Raw genomic sequence first — 17,641 nt, forward strand, 5'->3', positions numbered from 1 at the left:
GAAGCACGCCTGCCAGCTACGTCTGCATGCTGCGTGTGTGCAGCCCTGCTCTCATAATATGCTGATGGATAGGGGAAGACCTGGGGAAAATGGTGTTTTTTGGGGGTGGGTGAGTGGAAGGACAGCTCCCAGAATCCTCTAGCTGATTTGGGGTTTATTTCTGGAGTCACTGTCCCAGATCTAAACTTTGTTGTTGGGCTTGGGTTCATATAGGGGGTTTCTAGGAATGCCTAGGGATTCAGGCTCAGCAGTTGCCTTGTGGAGGGGAAGAGATGTGGAAAAATCTGTACCTGGAGCATCTTGTAAAAATCCCACGGGGTTGGGGCTGTCCTGAAGGGAAGACGAAAACTTAAGGGCAGCTTCTGATCCTTGATGGTTGTCAGTAAGGCAGAACAGGGTGACTCTTCCTGTTACACAAGGCCAAGACGGCTTACCTATACTGTACTGCCACATGCCCAATGCATCCCATCTTGTCTGATTTTGGAAGCTAAGCAGGATCAAGCTCAGAGATGTAAGGCTTTTGGAAATTTTGAAGTCATGAAGACAAGCTCGGCCAGGGAAATACCATTTGGGGAGAAATCGGAATAAGTGTGAAATTTACTTTTTTATCAAACATAAAACCATTTTTGCTCTACTGCCAACATTATTATTGTTCTCTGGTTGCATAGACTGTCCAACATAGACCTGTTCCTACTGTGCAGCTTTTGGCCTTTTGAGCGAGAAGAAACTTGCCTTTTAAAAAAATACACTCATTTCAAAAGGGAATATATTTCATCAGACTCTTCTAGTTTTCCAAAGTTTCCGTTCTCCTTTTTTACATTAGGAAACCTGAAAATTTGTCCTGGGGATGGGGGGGGGGGCGGAACTTTTTTCCCCCTAGGCTGTCAAACCTCTCCTCAGTTGAATGAGAGACCACCAGGGGTCTCCAGGTAGAGACCTGAAGCACAGGGCAGCCAGTGCTGCCAGCCAGAGCTAACCACACTGAGCTAGATGGATCAAAGATCTGACTCACTGTGAGTCTGCTTTCTGTGTTCTTCTTTATGGGAATGCTGAAATCTTTCCCCGTACCTGGTATCTGACTTTAGTGAGCTTTCTTGCCTGGTAGAGTTGCCTGCCTTGCACTGCTCTGAGGCGCAACACCCAGTTCTCCTTCATTGGCTCATGACAGGAAACATCACCAGCCCTATTTAGCAGAGGCTGGTTTATATGGCTTGGGAGGCTTGTGGGCAGAAAAGTGGCTAGTAAGCCCATCTGAATATGCTGCCGGTGGACTTGCAGTGTGAGAGAATCCTTGTGCGTACGATCTGCCTGCCTGGTAAGTGAATGTGGGCCTCGCTTGTCGAAAACATATCCGGGTCAAAAGGAGGTAGCTGGAACATGAAACATCCTCTGTCTGCTTCTCATTAGCTATGGATAACAAATTCCTTGTTCATAGCAGCTGTCGCCAAATCCCTGAACAACACAGGCCAGTTTTCACTCATGCTATAGAAAACCTGTTCAGTCATACAGATGCCACGTACCTCTTTTATTATTTTGCAGTTTTTACACACTCTTCCGTCTGGGATATTTCTGCTTCTCTGGTGGCTATGGCTGGTTTTGACTTATCCTTTTAACCTGATGGGCCTAAACTCCCAAGGCTACTCTTTCCCAGCCCTTGTCTCTTCTTCACTGCTTTCATTCTGACATTGCACGTTTAACTGAGAAGGTCAGGAGCAGTACAAGGGGTTTTTTGTTTGTTTATCTGAAAGCACCACTTGTTCTGCTTTGAAAGAGCCAATTGAAAGTGCCGTTTCTCCTCGCCCCTCAAATCTGGCTCTCCAGAAGTCCAGCGATCATTTCCAGGGAGAGCTTCTCATTCATTTGCCATATGGGAGACACTTGCTTTGGGTAGTTAGTTATGACTTTGTTTATACCCAGCATCTCTCTTAAAACAGTTAAGTGCCTTATGGTAAAAAGTGAAAAAAAATATAACACCACACATTAAACCAATGAAATGCTACATCTGTTTAAACAAATCAACAACTGAAGTTAAAACATCAGAAGGCAATCACACTTAAAGGTCCAACAAAAACATAGTAAAAGACGCCATTTTTTAAATGAAATCTTAGCTTTGAGTGTAAAAAAAAAGTACTCATCATGTATTGCAAGGCAGGAAGAGAGGGAAGCTAGCAGTTCGCTACTTGGATGGGATTCCGAGTATTGGTAAATCAGAGAGTCGCCACTCTGTCTACACGTGTCCGACTCCTGGCTTAGAACAGCCCTGCCAGTTCTCTGTGTGCGTGTGCAGCTAAGAAGGTAAACCCAAGTGGGCCTTTCTCTCTCTTTCTCTCTCTTTCGTCTTCTCCTCGGACTCCATTCTTTCCCCAGAGGCCCCTCAGAGAGCATGTTTGCGACATAAATCCACGCCAGGGACAGGAAACCGGAGACTGCTTGGGGCTCAGATCCTGCTATGCCAAGTTTCCTCTGCAGAGCAATCTCTGTGTGCTGGTATGCAAGATAAACAGGAAAGCTGGATGTGATGCTGAGTCGCCTCTGGGAGATGCTCTGGAGCCGGGCCTGTCCTTCTTAGGACCTGTCTCTTCTCCACCGCCCCAGACCTTTTTTCCAGGAAACATCCTTACAGGTTTATTCTTCTAGAACTCTGGAGCTTGCAGGGTATCCAAAGCTGAGTGGAAACAAGAAGCTAAAAAAAATAGGGAAGGGATACCTTGGGGGCAACAGAGTGAATGATTTTTAGTGGCATTCAGTCGCCCTGTTGTTATGCTCTATGAAAATGCCAGTACTACCCCCTTTTTGACCTTTCCCCCCTCTTCCTCCTTGGAGCACATGTCACAGTATCGCAGGGGCATCTTGTTTTGTCCATACAGCAGCCCGTTGTTTGAGGGAGAGGTTCAGCCGAGGAACTCTGCTAGTTAGGCTTCACTATGGCAGAGCCGAGATTTGAACTCCTAGTCTGAGCTGCCCACGTTCTGTCCTCTGCAACCACACAGGCCGACCTGCAAAAACAACTACTGTATGTGAAAATTATTTTCCTGGCTGCACATGCCTATCCTTTCTTGTGGGAGCCTATCAAAGCAACGGCTCTCCGGTGCTTATTCATACAATCTCTTATGTGGTTCTCAAGTGATCTGTTTTTTGTAGCTGGGACCCTGAAAAGCACCCTTATGCCATGTGGTGGAAAACTGGACTTGGATGGCTTTGTGTTCTGCAGTCATCTCTGGTCATTCCATGGAAAGTGGAGCTCATGGCCTCTACGCTCAATTTCCTGAGCTCTAAGCCATGGGATAGTATAAACTTTTAAACCTGTTCTCTGCTGAGAAATGCATGAATATTTCTGTTCAGTTTCTCTGCTCCCATGACTGTCCGGGAGGTGGCGCCAGTAGATCGCCGCTTTTCTGGTTTTAAGTCCCTCAAAGTGGGATAATGTTCTTGACACTCCTGTCATCCAGCATTCTGTCCCACTGGCGTGACCAAGGAGGATCACTCTGGGTGGGATATGCCTTTAGGGAGAAGAATTGATTCATAATAGCTGTTGTGAATAGGGCAATGACAGAAGACAGGGGGAGCCAGAAGGGGAGCATGTTTTCCTAACCCATAGGAAACACAGAGATTGTAGAAGAAGAGTAGGACTGGAAGGGACCACTGGGGTCTTCAAGGCCATCCCAAGGCTAAAGCCTCTCTGACAGGTGGTCACCTGATGTATGTTTAGCCCCTCCAGTGTTGGGAAAAAAACAACAACAACCTACTACCCGAGGAGGCAGTCCATTCCCTTATCAGAACAGCTCTTACAGCTAGGAGGGCTGTAGACAGCTCACTGTGAGTGTGAAATGGCCTCACTCATACCTAGTCAGAGGTTTAATTATGGAAACACTGACTGGGAGTTTTCCCCCTCTACATAATTGTGTAATGGAGATACGCTCTGCTTTGTGTGCTCTGTGCCATCAAGTCAGGACCAACTAATGGAGCTTTCAAGGGAAGTGAGATATTTTTAAGGAGAAGTTTTGCCAGTTCCACACTCCCATTGAATTTTCATGGCTGAGCAGGGATTCAAACCCTGTTCTCCAGAGTCCTATCCACTACACCACACCGGGAATCCCACACTCAACTTTCAACCCCACTTTTTCTCATTGTCTATGGAGTAGAGAGATCTTTCAGAGCTCACTTGACTGAAAGATCTGAATTGTAGCTGATCTCTTCGGGGCTCCTGAGGAAAAGGGAGAGGCAGGGAAAGATCACTCTAACATTGTCGCAGGTGATGTATTTATTATGCCCTCAGCAAATGTGCACGAGCCTCTTCTTTAGATACTGAGGCTCAGCTGAGTTGGGGAAGAGAGGGAAGGCTCTGCTTGGCTAGGAGAAGACGCTATTCTGACTGCTCCCACCGAGCTCTTGAGTGGCTTTCTTCTCCCTACAGCCCTTTCTGGATTCCCTGTGCCTATTTATAGCAGTTTCTGTCAGCGTGTGGGGCGTATGGGAGCAGAGGCATTCCCTTTTGCCAAGGGAAATATGACTTTATACAGGCCCCTTGCAGAGACACGTGGGCGGAGTGGGAAGAGCATGCACGGGGCAGTTTGTCAGATTGCCTTCTCAGAGAAGAGAGAGAACTAGCAAAAGGTCTCCAATTTGAGAAATGTAGGCTTCACTTTCCAGGACTGCATCTGATTCAGGGATCGTCCCTGGAAAACCCAGAAGCCTTCCTGTCTCTGATACTCCTTGGTATCTATCCTCCCTGAGCTCTTGGCTGCTAAAACGGGGTTCACAACGTGACCCCCTTCCACCTGCAAGCTTTCCACCTTTACAGGCATCATGACCCTCCCCTGCCAGTTCCCCACCAGTTCCTTACAGGTCATTCCTGTTGGGGTTACTGAGAGTCCTTCGGTCTCTGCCTCATGTGTGTACCTTCCTCTTCTGCCCAGAGGGTGGTTCATCTGCCATTGTCCCCCAGACCGGCGTTCCTAGGGGTGTTGCACCCTAAGGACACAGGAGGTCCAGCTTAGCATGTGCTGTGTGTTTTCAGTTCACCCTCTTCCCCAGTGAAGGGGGTGGAAGCCCTCAATAGAAACATCTTTTTGTCTATTCTTGGTGTAACGTGTGTGGGTTGCCATGGAAATGGTGGCACATTTGCCATGTGGCTCAGTAGCAGGGAGCAGGGTTCTATCAAAGTGAGTCCTGGAACGGAGCCAGTCAGCCATCTCGACCAACATCCCCCAGCTCAAAGGCTGGATGCCACTCAATTAAATCATCGCTGAAGATTTCTTCCCTAGATTTCCGCCTTTGACAGTGCCGGGAGGACTCAAAAACTGCCACCAGGGGACATGTGACGTGATTGTTCCCTCTGTAGGAGCTGTTATAGGTTTTGTTTTCTTTGTTACAGCCATATCTTGCATTTCTAGCGAGGAGCTCAAGGTGGTATACGTGGCATACATGGTTTTGTTCCCTACTTTTGTCCTCTTTAATAACTTTGTGAGGTAGTCTGTGTGTTTATGTGTGTGTGTCTGAGAATGTTTGTGTGTCTGAGAATGAGTAAGAGAGACTGAGAGAGGGAGAAAGAGGTCGAATGCCACTCACAGCGGTTTGTAGCCAAGTGGGGATTTGAACCTAGGTCTCCCCAGCCTATGTTCAGCATTCAAACCATTGGTTCTCATAAAAACGCTTTGCTTCAGCTGTCAGGGTGAAACAAAGCACCGTCTTTCCCTGGTGCCTCAGCAGGGTGAAAGCTAATTTGGCAATCCTGAGCTCCTCACAGTGCAAGCCAAACAGCAACAACCATCAAGGGAAACTGAAGACATAACCACAAAATGTTGAGAATTGTATTGAAGTAGCTGAGCAGTGAAGAAGGAAAGATTTCCCTGCTGAAGTTTAGTCTGGAAAGCAAATTGTGAGTAATATTTATACCATTAGTGTGTCTGGTTATTGCCAGTCTGTCTTGTGTTGGAGGTTGGCCAGTCTGCTGCAAGTTAACACACACTCAACGCAAGCAAGCGACAGCCTTGAGCTCTTGCTCTCTGGCTGCCCCCTTGCTCTTTAGCTTTGCATCCAGAGCCCCCAGATTGAGGTTGCGGGCAAGATGCCGGCCAGATTGAGGTGACTCGGAGAGCAAAAGCTTCCTGCTGTGTTTGCAGGAGCGCTAACGGTTTGGCTGCCAGGCCATCACATCACTTCCTCTCCTCTGGCAAGACTTTCTAGTGTCTTCTTCCTTCTCGCACCACCCCCACCAAATGTGGCCTTCTCCGTGAGGGGATCGTAGAAGCTCTGCTTGTTTGTGGCGGCTGAGACCAGGAGGGGCAGCTGGGCAGCAGCAGCAGCAGCAGCAGCAGTACAAAAGCCCCCTCTCAACCTCCCCCCACCCGCCCGCCTTCTCCAGCCTTACATTCTTGGTCTATTTTTAGGCAGACCCTATCAGCTCAGCTGTTCCTCTGCCCCTGCCTCGGCCGCTGCCACCGCCTGCGTAGCGAAGGGACACTTGGATTACCTATCGCGTTTCGCTCCCTCACTCTTTTTTCCAACGGAAGCCCTGCCGGGGCTGCCTGCCTCCTCTGATTCTCTCGTGGCCGCTCTGGCCTCTCCCAGCGCTCGGTAAGATTGCTCGCCCCCACTGTGCGTACTCTGGTAATGCTAATCTGGCTCTTGTGGTGATGGGGGGGGGGGGTTCACGCAGTTTGGGAGAGGGAAGGTGGCATGGTGAGGGGCACATTGCCACTTAGGAATATCCAGAGTGGGCAGGCACAAGCCGGCCACCATTGTTACCCCCGTCCTATTTATAGTTCCTTCGGTCCGAGCGGAGAGTTGGCTAAGCCTCCTCAGCGGAGGTTTCCCGGTGGTTTAATTTCAGTTTCTATGTCCTGTCCATGAAGGCTGATGAATCCCTGGGAGGTACTGAATGTGACAGGTGTGGGGGGGGGGCAGGAGGGGGCCTTTCCCCCCATTGCTCTGAATGCTGTGTGGAGAGTGTGGTTTCCTCATGGTCTGGGCGTGGGGGTGGTGGAGAACCTAACCAGCCCCAGAACGTCTAACCTCAACTTGCTTATAACCTCTAGTAGAGCCTCTAAAAACTCATTTGTTTTCCCCCGCCCTCCCGGCTAGTCTCTTGCAAAGGCTTGGAGTGACTATTTGGAAACCTCCTCCCTCCAAGAGTCCGATGGGGAAGGGGGGCTGCCTAGCACCGAGTGTCAGACCCCTTTTGGGGTGGAGGAAAGGCAGAGTGGAGCAGCTGGCCATGACAGGGCGTGTGCGCTCTTCTTTGTAGGACCACCAGTTTCCCCTTTGGGACCAACAGGGATGAACTCTTGCAGCCAAGCTCGAGGAACGCTTTTCTAAGAGCGATAGAGCTGGGCATCCTCTTCGTACGCAGTCAAAACACTCGGTGGCCTTGTAGGGCCCGAGAAACACAAACTGAGCTTCCTTTCTTTCATTCTTTCTTGACAAAGCCAGGGAGGTAGTTGGGAAAATAGGTGGGCAGAAACTATAGATGAAATCAGGGCTTTTCAGTGTTCTGAACGGGAGGATTAAGATCAACCCCCCCCCCGAGCTTCGGGTTCTCCCGTGCCCCATCCCAGAGTTAGCAGGTCAGTAGCTGTTTGACGCTTGGAACCCAAAGTTCATCTATTCTGCATGATGAGTCAGGAGGCTAGGGCGGGACTCTGGGCTTGGAAAATCTACTCATTCCAGCTGTAGCTCCCAGAATCCATCTCTCTCCCCCCCCACCCCAAACCTGTATGGGTGCTAGCCAGGCGGGATGAGGCCTCCTGTGACTTTCAACCCAGAAGAGAGCAAGCAGAAAGAAAAACAAAGGCACACTCTGCTCAGCTGTGGGGAGACAGCTGTATTTTATCTCTTGGGGTGGCTTGTCTCCCAGCTTCTGTCTGAAGCCCAAAGGCTGTGAGAGTGAGGGAAGTGGGGGCTGAGTCAGCCGCCCCCCTCGTCTCCCCATTAAGGCTGCCTAGGCGAGGCCGGCAGGGCCCTTCGGCCAGGCCAACCCTGGGCACCTGATATGGAATCAGCCCCTCAGAATAACTGCTGACTAAAAGAAGGCTCTGCCTGCGCGGAGTGAGGTGTGAAGGAAGGAATGTGCTGTTTCCAAACGAGGCTCCCCTGGTGTTTGGGATTCATGGCCCAAGAATGGTCCCCCGAGAGTCCTATTGTTGCCACCATGCTTTCTGCCACACTTTCTCACTCTCCTGGGGAGCAGGAAGGCTACTTTTACTTTCAGAGTCACCTCGGCCTTTGTGCCTGAGGATCGTGGCGGCAGTGGCAGAGTCTTCGTTGACAGAGACGTTAACTGTGGCAAAGCCCATTAGCTGATGGTGAGGAAAGAGGTCCGTGAAATGAGCTTTAGCATGGGGATTTGGGTGTAGCCCACAGCACCCCAGAGATGGAAAGAAGCCAAGCCTCCCCTCTTCCTGTGTTCCTGGGGGGTGGAAGGTGCTCTTTACAAGTGCTTGGCTGCTCTGCGTGGTGGTGAGGGGCTCAGCCAGACCCTAGCGGGCTGTTGGGCGGCTTGCCGTTAACCTTGAGCAGCCCTGAGGCTGTTGGCTTGTGGGCCACGTGGAGACTCAGTCAGTGAGGGCAATCACCGGAGAGCCGGGAATTGTGCCACGTTGCCTCTCGTCAAATGTCATCCCAAACGTCCTGGGTGTCTCTGTCCCCATCTGCAAAACCTTTGGGGCAATCACGAAGGTTTGGCATGTTATTCAGTCCCTTTCTCTTTCCCTGGGAAAGGAGGCCTGAGGCTGCTGGAGTCGTCCTCTGAGCAGCTTCCAAGAGGCACACCTGGCGCAGAGGGCTGAGGTGGCTTGTTTCCTCGTGGCTGTCTTCCTCCCACCCCCGCCCCCCAGGTTTTACAAGTTTCTGCCACAGCAAGTGTCATATAATGGGCAGATCTACCCAAGACACCCTCTGTGGTCTCTGCCGGTCACTCGCCTTTTAGAGTTTTTTCTCCCGTTCACTCAAAGCCACAGGCAAAGAGGGGCCGATGTGTTCTCCCGCTTCTTGCTTAGCTTTTTCCACTGCAAAGGTGGCGATGGCTGCCTTTGAGGACCCCAGTTGTTCTCATGATCAGTTCAGGACCACCTGTGCCTTTATGGCTCAAACCGTCTTTCAACTTTAAGTAGGACTGAGTGGCTTACTCTTCTTTAACTGGAAAGAGGAGAATTAAACAAATAGAAAGAAATAACTTTGCCACACATTTCAGTGCCCTTTTAATGTTGTTCCTTTAACATTAAAAAAAGAATTCTGCCAGGGAGGATACTGGGTGATGTGTTAACTGGAGCTGACACAAGAGTCTTAATTAAAAGCTGAGGCAACTGGAATTACAAAGAGCCAAGTTAATTTTGTCATAACTAGAACGAGTGTTTCGACACTGCAGGAAGGTGGGTCGCATTGGCCTCAAAGGGGCCTCTTAGAGTTGCTGTCGCAAGGCTGCTGGTAAACACGGCCTCACGCTGCCTGTAAAACCAGTGCTGCAGAGGCATGTTTAATGGGGGAGAAACTGCCTGCAAAATTAGAGGGTGAGTACTTTTAGTATCTTGAGGTTCAAAGCATTAAGTCTATATCTGACTGGAATTTGGTGACGGATGACCTGTGAATTTCTGGGCTCTGCTTCCTTCCAGGGTTGTGGTTCCCGGCTGGGCTCATCTCGCCTGAGATTGTGAGCCTGGGACCCAGAGCCTTTGCCCCCGCAGGCTCTTTGATCTCTGCCGCTGCCATCTTACTGTTGCCTTTCTCTCTCTTTTCTGTCCCCTTTTCGCTCTCAGTCAGGGCTTGAGGCTTCCAGCTCAGTGGTGCAGTTGCAGTCATGGCCTTTTCATCACGGTTTGCATTCTGGGAGCAAAAGGGAAGTCTCTTTGCTGTTGTGGTTGTTAGTCTCCCCACCCCCCCACCCCCACCTCCACAGCTTCTTCTTTGCCTCCTCAACTGGGCACTTTGCTTATGAGACACAACAGCATGTTCATGAGAAACTGGCCCTGGGTTTTTGCCCAGCCCTTGCCGAGGAGGGAGTTGGCTCCAGAATGCCCCCTGCCATGCTGGAGATCTGTCGTGTTTCTGTCCTGAGCCAGACAGAGTGCCACTGGTCAGCCTTGGGCCTCTCCTGGGCTAGAGCAAAGAGCAGACAGAGGTCACTGGGAGAAAAGAACGTCCCCTCTCCCCAGACGACTGAGCAAACTGGCAGCCACTTCCTCCCAGTCCTTTGCATAGTCAGCGCTTGGGAAATTTACTTTTATTGGACTTTGAGCCCCAGAACACTCAAGCCAGTGAAAAAGTAACTTCTCCCAAGCTCTGTGCATTGAACTTTTTCACTATAACTTGCCTGAAAAGTAACTTGATTACTAACCTCCCGTTTATTCAAATTCTGGGTGTTGCAGATACTGTCAGCCTGGGTTTTCCATCAGGATGGCGCTTAGTGATGCAGTGTTTTGGGGCTATCCAGTGCCTGGTTTCCATGCGCCCACTCGGCTCCTCTTCCAAGTAGATGCTGTTTGAGGGCAAGACCTTGGACTTAACGGTTGACCTTTAAAAGCCATTTTTAGGGTTTGATGGGAATTTTTTTCAAATTCTATGCCATGGTCACCCTCATCCTGTAATTCCCTCTCCCCAAATAACCAACAGAAATGAACAGCACAACCAGAAATGCAAGTTGTTTTTCATAATAGCCCAACAAGTAGCACCCAAGAATTACTTTCAATATTTAAACTGTTCAAGCGTCAATTTTAAGGATCTTCAGGACTCTCACAAGAAGCCATGGTTGTGTTTTCCGAGGAGTCCGGTTGTCACCTCGAGGAACAGCAAAGGGCTTGAGGAGCCAAGCGTCCAGAAACCCAGGTTTACAGTCTCTTTGTGTGTGATTTTGGGACTAGTTTTTGCTACTACACTCCCCACCCTCACTTGGTCTCACTGCATGTCTGGCGTGACCTGGGAACTAATGGATCCAGTTCCTCCCCTTACATAGCAAGCACCTCCCGTGTCCTTCCGAATGGCCAATTGCAACAATGTCTTTGCCGTGTCTGTTCCCAGTCCAGGTCTGGGGCGCTAGCTGCGGTGCCACGGACCTGCCCTGGAACATGGTGCCCTCTCCTTTCGCATCCTATCCTGTCGCGGCTCTGCCTCAAACCTTAAAGGTTTTATTTCCAAAGTTGCGGTTGCAGCCCATCTCCTTCCCTCACTGAGCTTGATGCTCGCTCACAAGTCTCTGGCTAGATTAGGAAACAACCATGCGAAAGAGGCTAAGGAGCAAAGGATGAGATTAGGATTTCCCTCCAGCCCGGTGGTTCTCAACTGGGTGCTGTTGCTGCTCCCTTTCCCCAGAATAACGCCTTTGGAAAAAGTGGCAATTCTTTCTTTGGTGCCTTTGGAATGACTTTTCCCTTCCCTTCCCTTCCCTCCCTGGTGTGTTCTGCACAGAAAGGATGCATCCTCATTGCACTGCCTTGTTGGGGTTCTCTCCAGGGGCCTGCAGGCAGCCTCCTGACCTCGGTCAGTGCTGGTGACAACCTCTGTGCTCCTGGAGGTGGACAAGGGCCTGGCATGGCCTCACCCAAAAGTGTTTGTGTGGTGTGTGCCTAATCTTGTGTGAATGAAAAATGTCCTTTCTCTACTTGCCTTCCTCAGGTTAAGGACGAAGACAAACCTCTGGGGGTGAAAAAGAATGACAAGGAGGAAGGGGCTGTAAGTGCCCTTTGAATCTGAGTGTGCCGTGCTCTTCTTTGCTTGCGCTAACCACAAGGCCAGGACAAGTCTCTGTGTGTTTCTGGCGGGGAGGGGGCAGGTCTGGCTGGGAGCCAGATTGCACAGGGCCTTGCTCTTCCCTCTGACGGGGTGGATTTTGTTAAAAAGTGGAGCAAGTCTTAAGAATTCAGCGGCCCTTCCTGCCATGAGATGGCAGGTGGAGGCAGCCCGCTGGGTCAGGGCTGGATCTGGGCCAGGTGGACTTTCTTTTCTTACAGTCCCTGCTCCACCTTGTGGTCAGGATGGAGACATGACTCTTAGGGCACCCATGGGGGACCTACAAGGGTTGCTGGTGAGGTTTTGCTGCCTCACGAGGTTGCGGTTAGAAGAAGGCATCGTAGTTGGACAGGAAAGGACAGGGCAGGGCTTGGAAAAGCACCGTTTTTGGACTGCCGTTCCGAGAATCCCCAGCCCACGCCACCCGCGGCTATGCTAGCTAGAGGGAATGCTGTGAGCCCTATTCCCCAAGTGGACTGTTTCCAGTCCATCGTGCAGAGGAAGGCAAGGCCCGTCCTCTTGACAGGGAACAGATGTGCTCTTTCTCTTCAAGTGAGCCAGGGGCTTCTGTCTCGTGCCTTGGGCATGCTGCCTGGGCATCAGCTTGTCCTGGTCTTCTTGCATGTCTAGAACCAAAACTAACGCTCTTGAGACAGGGTTGTTCTTAATGTGGGTAGGTCAGCCTGGAAAGACTTCAGTCCTCTTGTTGTCTGAAGGCAAGTTCCAGACTGGGTGGGGGTGGTTGGGGGGCAGGGAGGAGAATTGGCCTGGTGTTCCAGGCAGGTAGGGCTGGTGACCAAGTCCCTCGAACCTGCCTCAATTGTGGGATGGGCAACGTTGGCAGGGCTGCTGACCAGGTTTCTGCCCAGAGCAACCTCTGAAGGTGGTGCCAGCCCAGGAATGCTGAAAAATGGCGAATGCAATATAGGAAATAACCAGGTGCTTTGTGGGAGGGTGGGTGGGTGGGTGAGTGTGGGTGGGTAGGGAGGCTTGGGAAGGTTGCACTAGGCCTGGAAATGCTGAGAAATAACTGGAACTGAGGGTCATTATGTGCTCCCCAGAATTCAAACTACCCTTCCTGGAAATCTCTGGGAAAAGAAGCCACTTTTTATGGTTAAAAGAAAAAGGCGCTTGGAGGCTTTGGGGCATATTTGGCCCCTGGGCTGTGGTTTGCCAATCCCTGTCTTAATTTTGGAGTGGGGACCTCCTTTTGTTTTTGGTGAAACCTTGGTAGATGCTTGAATATATACATTTGTGACTATAGTCAGATGCTGTGAGTGCGGGAAAGGAAGAGCCCCGGAACCTTCAGAGCCCAGAGCCCCCCGAGCGCCCTGGAAGGGTGAAGAGCCCGGAGCCGCCACTGCTCAACGGGGACGCCCAGCATTCCGGCCAAGCCATGAATGGCCAGGAGGGAGGGGCTCCAGGGCCTCAGTCCGAGTCTGTCGGCGAGGATGCCCAGGGCCTCTCACGTAAAAGGGTGGTCAGGGTGGTGCGGAAAGTGGTGCGGAAAGTCCTTCCCGGGGAGGAGACGCCGAGAGACCTCAAATCCCCAGAGCCGAGCAAAAAGGAGGAGAAGCCTCCCACCAAGGCGCCCTCGCCACCCACACGCATGCTGTCTCCATCCCCTCGGCCGCCCTCTTTGGTCTCCTCCAAGCCTGAGCCCAAGCAGTCGGCTCCCAAGGATGACCTCTCGACGGGGCTGAAGAACCTGATGTCCAGAGGCAGAAGCAAAGAGCACAGGCCCCGATCCCGGCTGTCGGAGAGGAAGGAGGAGGCAAAACCCCTCGAAAAGACAAAGAGTCCCCCGCCTGCTGCAGAAGGGGTCACAGTGAACAAAGGAACCACCCGGGAGCCCAAGGGGCCGCCGTCGGCAGAGCTAGCCAAGCTGTCAACAGCCAAAGCAGGCACAGACGAAGACAAGGTAGTCTTAGGGCATCGAGGCCATGGCCATTTGGCGCATGAGGCTGAAGTGCACAGGGGGCTGTGTTGTTCACCTTGGAAGGGATGCCTAGCTGGTTGCAGTTGGTGAAGGCCTGATGCTCAGTGCATGGAGTGTCTGTGTGTGTCTGTGTGCGCGTGTGTGCATGCGCGCTGTGGATTTTATCACACCAAGGTGCTTCTCCTCACAAGGGTCTCTCCCTCAGCTTGGTGCATGTGTTGTCCATTTTATTCTCCTCCTGGGGCGGTCCATATGCTTCTGCAATCACAGAAAATAGCTGTGACCGTCCTCCACTTTCTTAACAAAACAGCAGTGCAACGCTGCTAGTTGTGATGGCTGCATTGAGCAGGCCAGTCCAGGTGAAATTGGAGAATCTGCCAGACCAGGGGAGTTGGATCTGTAGCTTGGTTTGGGAAGTCTGGCCCAGGAAACGGGGTTCCCCCAAGCAGAGCAGCGAGGACTGACTGCCACAAACCCGCGTGCGGAAGGGCCGTTACTAAAGTAGGCCAAGCTGTATTGGCACGTGGGATGAGAAACCACACAAAAATGCCTCCCCTTCGGTGGTCATCGTGGTCGATGAGCTTTAATACTAACTTGGCTCTCTTGCCCAAGGCAGGTGTCTCACTCTGTCCCATGGTAGAGCCAGCCCTGTTGTTCAGAGGCAGCCTGAGTGGGCCTTGAATACTACTTTTTCCTCTTTGCTGGGGGGAACTAGAATGGATTGGACGAAAGATAATCTGCTGTTTGTTCAGGCTGAGTTCAGAATTAGAGATGGGAAGTTTTTGTTTTTCAGTCCTGTAAGCTGTGGAGTGTTCCCTCTTTACCGTGCATGCCTGACTGGGCGGGAGTATAGCCCTGCTTTCTGGCTTGAGAACTGATACTAACTTCCTGGTTTGGAGGTGGAGGTTGGAGCATGGCCTTCTCTCATTTCCTGCCATCATACAATGCAACTGACTCGGCTCATCTGCCCCTCTAATTTTTCCACTTTGCCTTGAAGCTTATCTCACTTAACTAGAAAATGCTAACATTGTCTGGTGTGAAATGCTTGATTAAGCATGGGCATCGTGGGCATAATGTCTTGAGAGAAGACGAGACTTCAGAGCAGGGGGGTGGGGAAGTCCCGTTTTTAGGCTAAAACCCCCAGAACGAGCCAAACTGGCTGGTGGATTCTGGGAATTCTGGTCTAAAAAAGGAACTTTGGGTCTCTGCTAAGCTGAAGTAAGGGGCACCTGTCCCAGCTAACTGAATGCGGCCTTGTCTTTAGCCATCCTTTTTTCCAGTCTCTTAGATGGATTGCCTGTCTTTGTTAATTTTTAAAAGTGCTGTACAGATTGTTATACATTTCCAAAGTAATTAATTGTGGAGGTCAAGGGGGTTTCTTGGTGACATCACTTGGAGCCCAGCTGGTATCTGCTTGAGATTTATGGAATGATTTCTACCCAAAGTTCATCTCTGGAGAAGAAGAGAGACATTTGGCCGGGACGTAGTGTGGGCTCGTCTACAATATCACGATGACTCAAAACATGTCTTTTCCCCCACCCTAACCTTCATGCCATTCCCACGTGGGACAAGCCTAGTGTGCAGCCTGGGGCTTTGGGTGCATTTTTGAAGGGAGGGAACATGCGTTGTTGCATTTCTGAAACATCTTCTGACCGTGTCTTCTTGCGTCTGTCATCCTGGCTCCTTCGAAGGAGAAGTGCCAGCTGACTGAGGCTCCTGAGAAGCCGCGGCCTTTCTTGACCCCTGGAAAGGAACCCACCCATCAGGTGTGTCTTGAGCTGGAGGCGGACAAAAGTGTGCTTTTGTGCAGAGTGGTGGAGAGGGTTACCAAAACTTTGCAGAAACTTCTAGCTTTGTGAGAAGTAGCTGGGGGTTCTCTCTGTCTATGTGTGACTAATGCACAGCTGTGGAGCAGCCATGGGTGTCTTGTAAGCTGCCCTGGAAGGAAGGGCAGCAGAACATCTGCCTCCTTGTTCTCTATAAACTCTTTCCTTGAGCAAGCAACAGCCTAAGCAGAGTGCTGAGCTGTGAGGCAACGGGTATGCCATTGTTTCCTTCCTGTCTCTTCTACCCAATCTAGCTGGTGTATAGGGTACCCCTGTACCTCCCTGAAAATGCTTGAGCCTCTCCTGATTTTGGATGCTAAATTGGGTTGCAGTGGGTTTGCCCTTGAATGGAAGACCACCAGGAAGGCTTGGTTAAAAAAAAAAAAGACCTTGCCTGGAATACAGGAGAGCCACGGCTGCCAGTCAGAGTTGGCCGTATTGGGGTGGATGGACCAATGTCCTGACCCATTCTTAAGCAGCTTCTTATCTTCCCAACACACAGGGCAGCACTGGCAAGAACTGCAAATCCTTGTAGTTTCCAGAGAGAAAATTTATCTCTTAAAATCCTGCCCACCTTCCTCACCAAAGGTTCCTCTCCAGTGTCTCTGGGAAGAAAGCCCATTTGGCGTTCTTCGAAATGGAAAAATCTGACTGCCTCGATTTGTGTAGTCAAAGACAATATGCATGATGCTCTCCTTTTGTTTATAGTTCTGATTTCCTACTCCCAAAGGTCTTTTCACGTCATGGCTCTGGTACAGTTACAGGGTTTCAGCTCTAATGACAGCTGACCTGTAACTTATCGTTTGGCCTTTCGAGGAGCTGGACGCAGGAATGGACATTAGGCTGATGCTGAGAAGCTTGCACTTTTGTGGTATCCCCTGGACCCCGGTGTGTGTCTGTGTGTGCCACAGTATTTGGCCACAGCTGTTGTCTGTCTTTTTCTCAATATCATGTTGCCAAATATTAATTTAAAAAATGTAATAATTCCTGTCCTGGATGTTGGCGGAAGATCTCGTTGGGTCAGGAATTGAGGGTCATTAGCCCTTTTGAAACGAAGGAACCAATCAAGAAACAGTTTCATTAAGTTGGTTTGAAAGCTTTGTGGTTGTGCAGGTTTTCCTGGTGTTACAGACTCCAGTGTCGGCTCCCTTTTACTGAGCCTTCTATATTGGTCAGGCTAGCAAACTGATGAGCGTTTGACTGGACAACTCTGCCTGTATGCCCCAGTCTTTCAGAGCCAGTAGTTCTTTTCTGTCACCACATTTCAAGACATTTGGGTGGGCCTGGAGTGCGGGAAGTCCGGGTGTGGGTGTCCCTGCAGCCGCTAGGGAACAGGACACTTGGGAGAAATTTACTCTCTGATTTTTCCCCCCTCTTCCTACTGGTTTCTTAAAAATTTTGTGGATGCATGCTACCCTTTCCTTTTGCTGCCTGTTCTTCTGACTCACTACAGTACTTACTGGTACCTCTCTTTTTTCTTTTTCTTTTTCTTTTCTGTTCCTTCCCTTTTTCTCTTCTTCCTCTTCTCTTTCCTTCCTCTTCTCTTCTCTCTCACCTTGCTGCATTAGCCGGAGCCTGTGACCGCCACGGCTGCCCCAAGCCAGGTACTGTACCCCAGTGCGCCAGACCTCCCTCCACCTCCCGTCTGCCTTTGGGTTGATGTCTGTGCTCGCGCCACATGTTGGAGTGTAAGGCTTTTTTCACCTTTTGTGTCCAGCCCAATCCCCCCCCCCCCCAATCCCACTTTGGAGTCTGCTGGAGGGCCGGTAGGGGCCTTGGGGGAGGGAGAGAGGGAGAGGACAGTGAATGCCTTCATTTCATGCTCCTGATTCATTGCTGGCCGTACTGAGAACGTGCAGCTTGCTGTGTAGGGGGAGAAAATGGATCTGCCTTTTATTCCCCCACCCCTCTGAACACACCCTTCCACTGAAATCAGAATACCGGGCCCCAGTGATTGCATGTGTGGGTTGGGGTGGGGTGTGAGACCCCTGCTCATAAGAACCAAGAGTCTTTCCTTTACTTTAAAGATCCAGCACCATTTATTTGGCCTAAGCTTTCTTGTCTTCTGAAGGCAAAGGGAAACAAATCCCCAAGATCAATATTCAGTCAGACGGAGACAAGGGGATTCATTCCCAGCTGATGATTATTCAGCCCCTGA

The 17,641-nt window shown here is 50.6% G+C and overlaps 1 protein-coding gene across 12 annotated transcripts in view; it reads left to right on the forward strand.

The window, feature by feature from the left end:
• Nucleotides 1–17,641, forward strand: part of MYO18A (myosin XVIIIA) — a 102,147-nt gene that overhangs the window by 23,398 nt on the left and 61,108 nt on the right. For 5 of the 12 annotated variants that reach the window (XM_078379164.1, XM_072978671.2, XM_078379165.1 and 2 more), the window contains exons 3-6: nt 11,605–11,661; nt 12,983–13,639; nt 15,349–15,423; nt 17,052–17,171. The exons of 3 other annotated variants lie outside the window; for them this stretch is intronic. In XM_078379164.1, the coding sequence (XP_078235290.1) occupies nt 11,605–11,661; nt 12,983–13,639; nt 15,349–15,423; nt 17,052–17,171 (909 nt within the window). Of the gene's footprint in view, nt 1–6,212; nt 6,577–11,604; nt 11,662–12,982; nt 13,640–15,348; nt 15,424–17,051; nt 17,172–17,641 lie in introns of those variants that run through there. 4 more of the 12 variants (XM_078379171.1, XM_078379166.1, XM_078379167.1 and 1 more) reach the window with 4 other exon arrangements.

This window comes from Pogona vitticeps, chromosome 7 (genome assembly GCF_051106095.1).
Source record: "Pogona vitticeps strain Pit_001003342236 chromosome 7, PviZW2.1, whole genome shotgun sequence".
Lineage (NCBI taxonomy): Eukaryota > Metazoa > Chordata > Lepidosauria > Squamata > Agamidae > Pogona > Pogona vitticeps.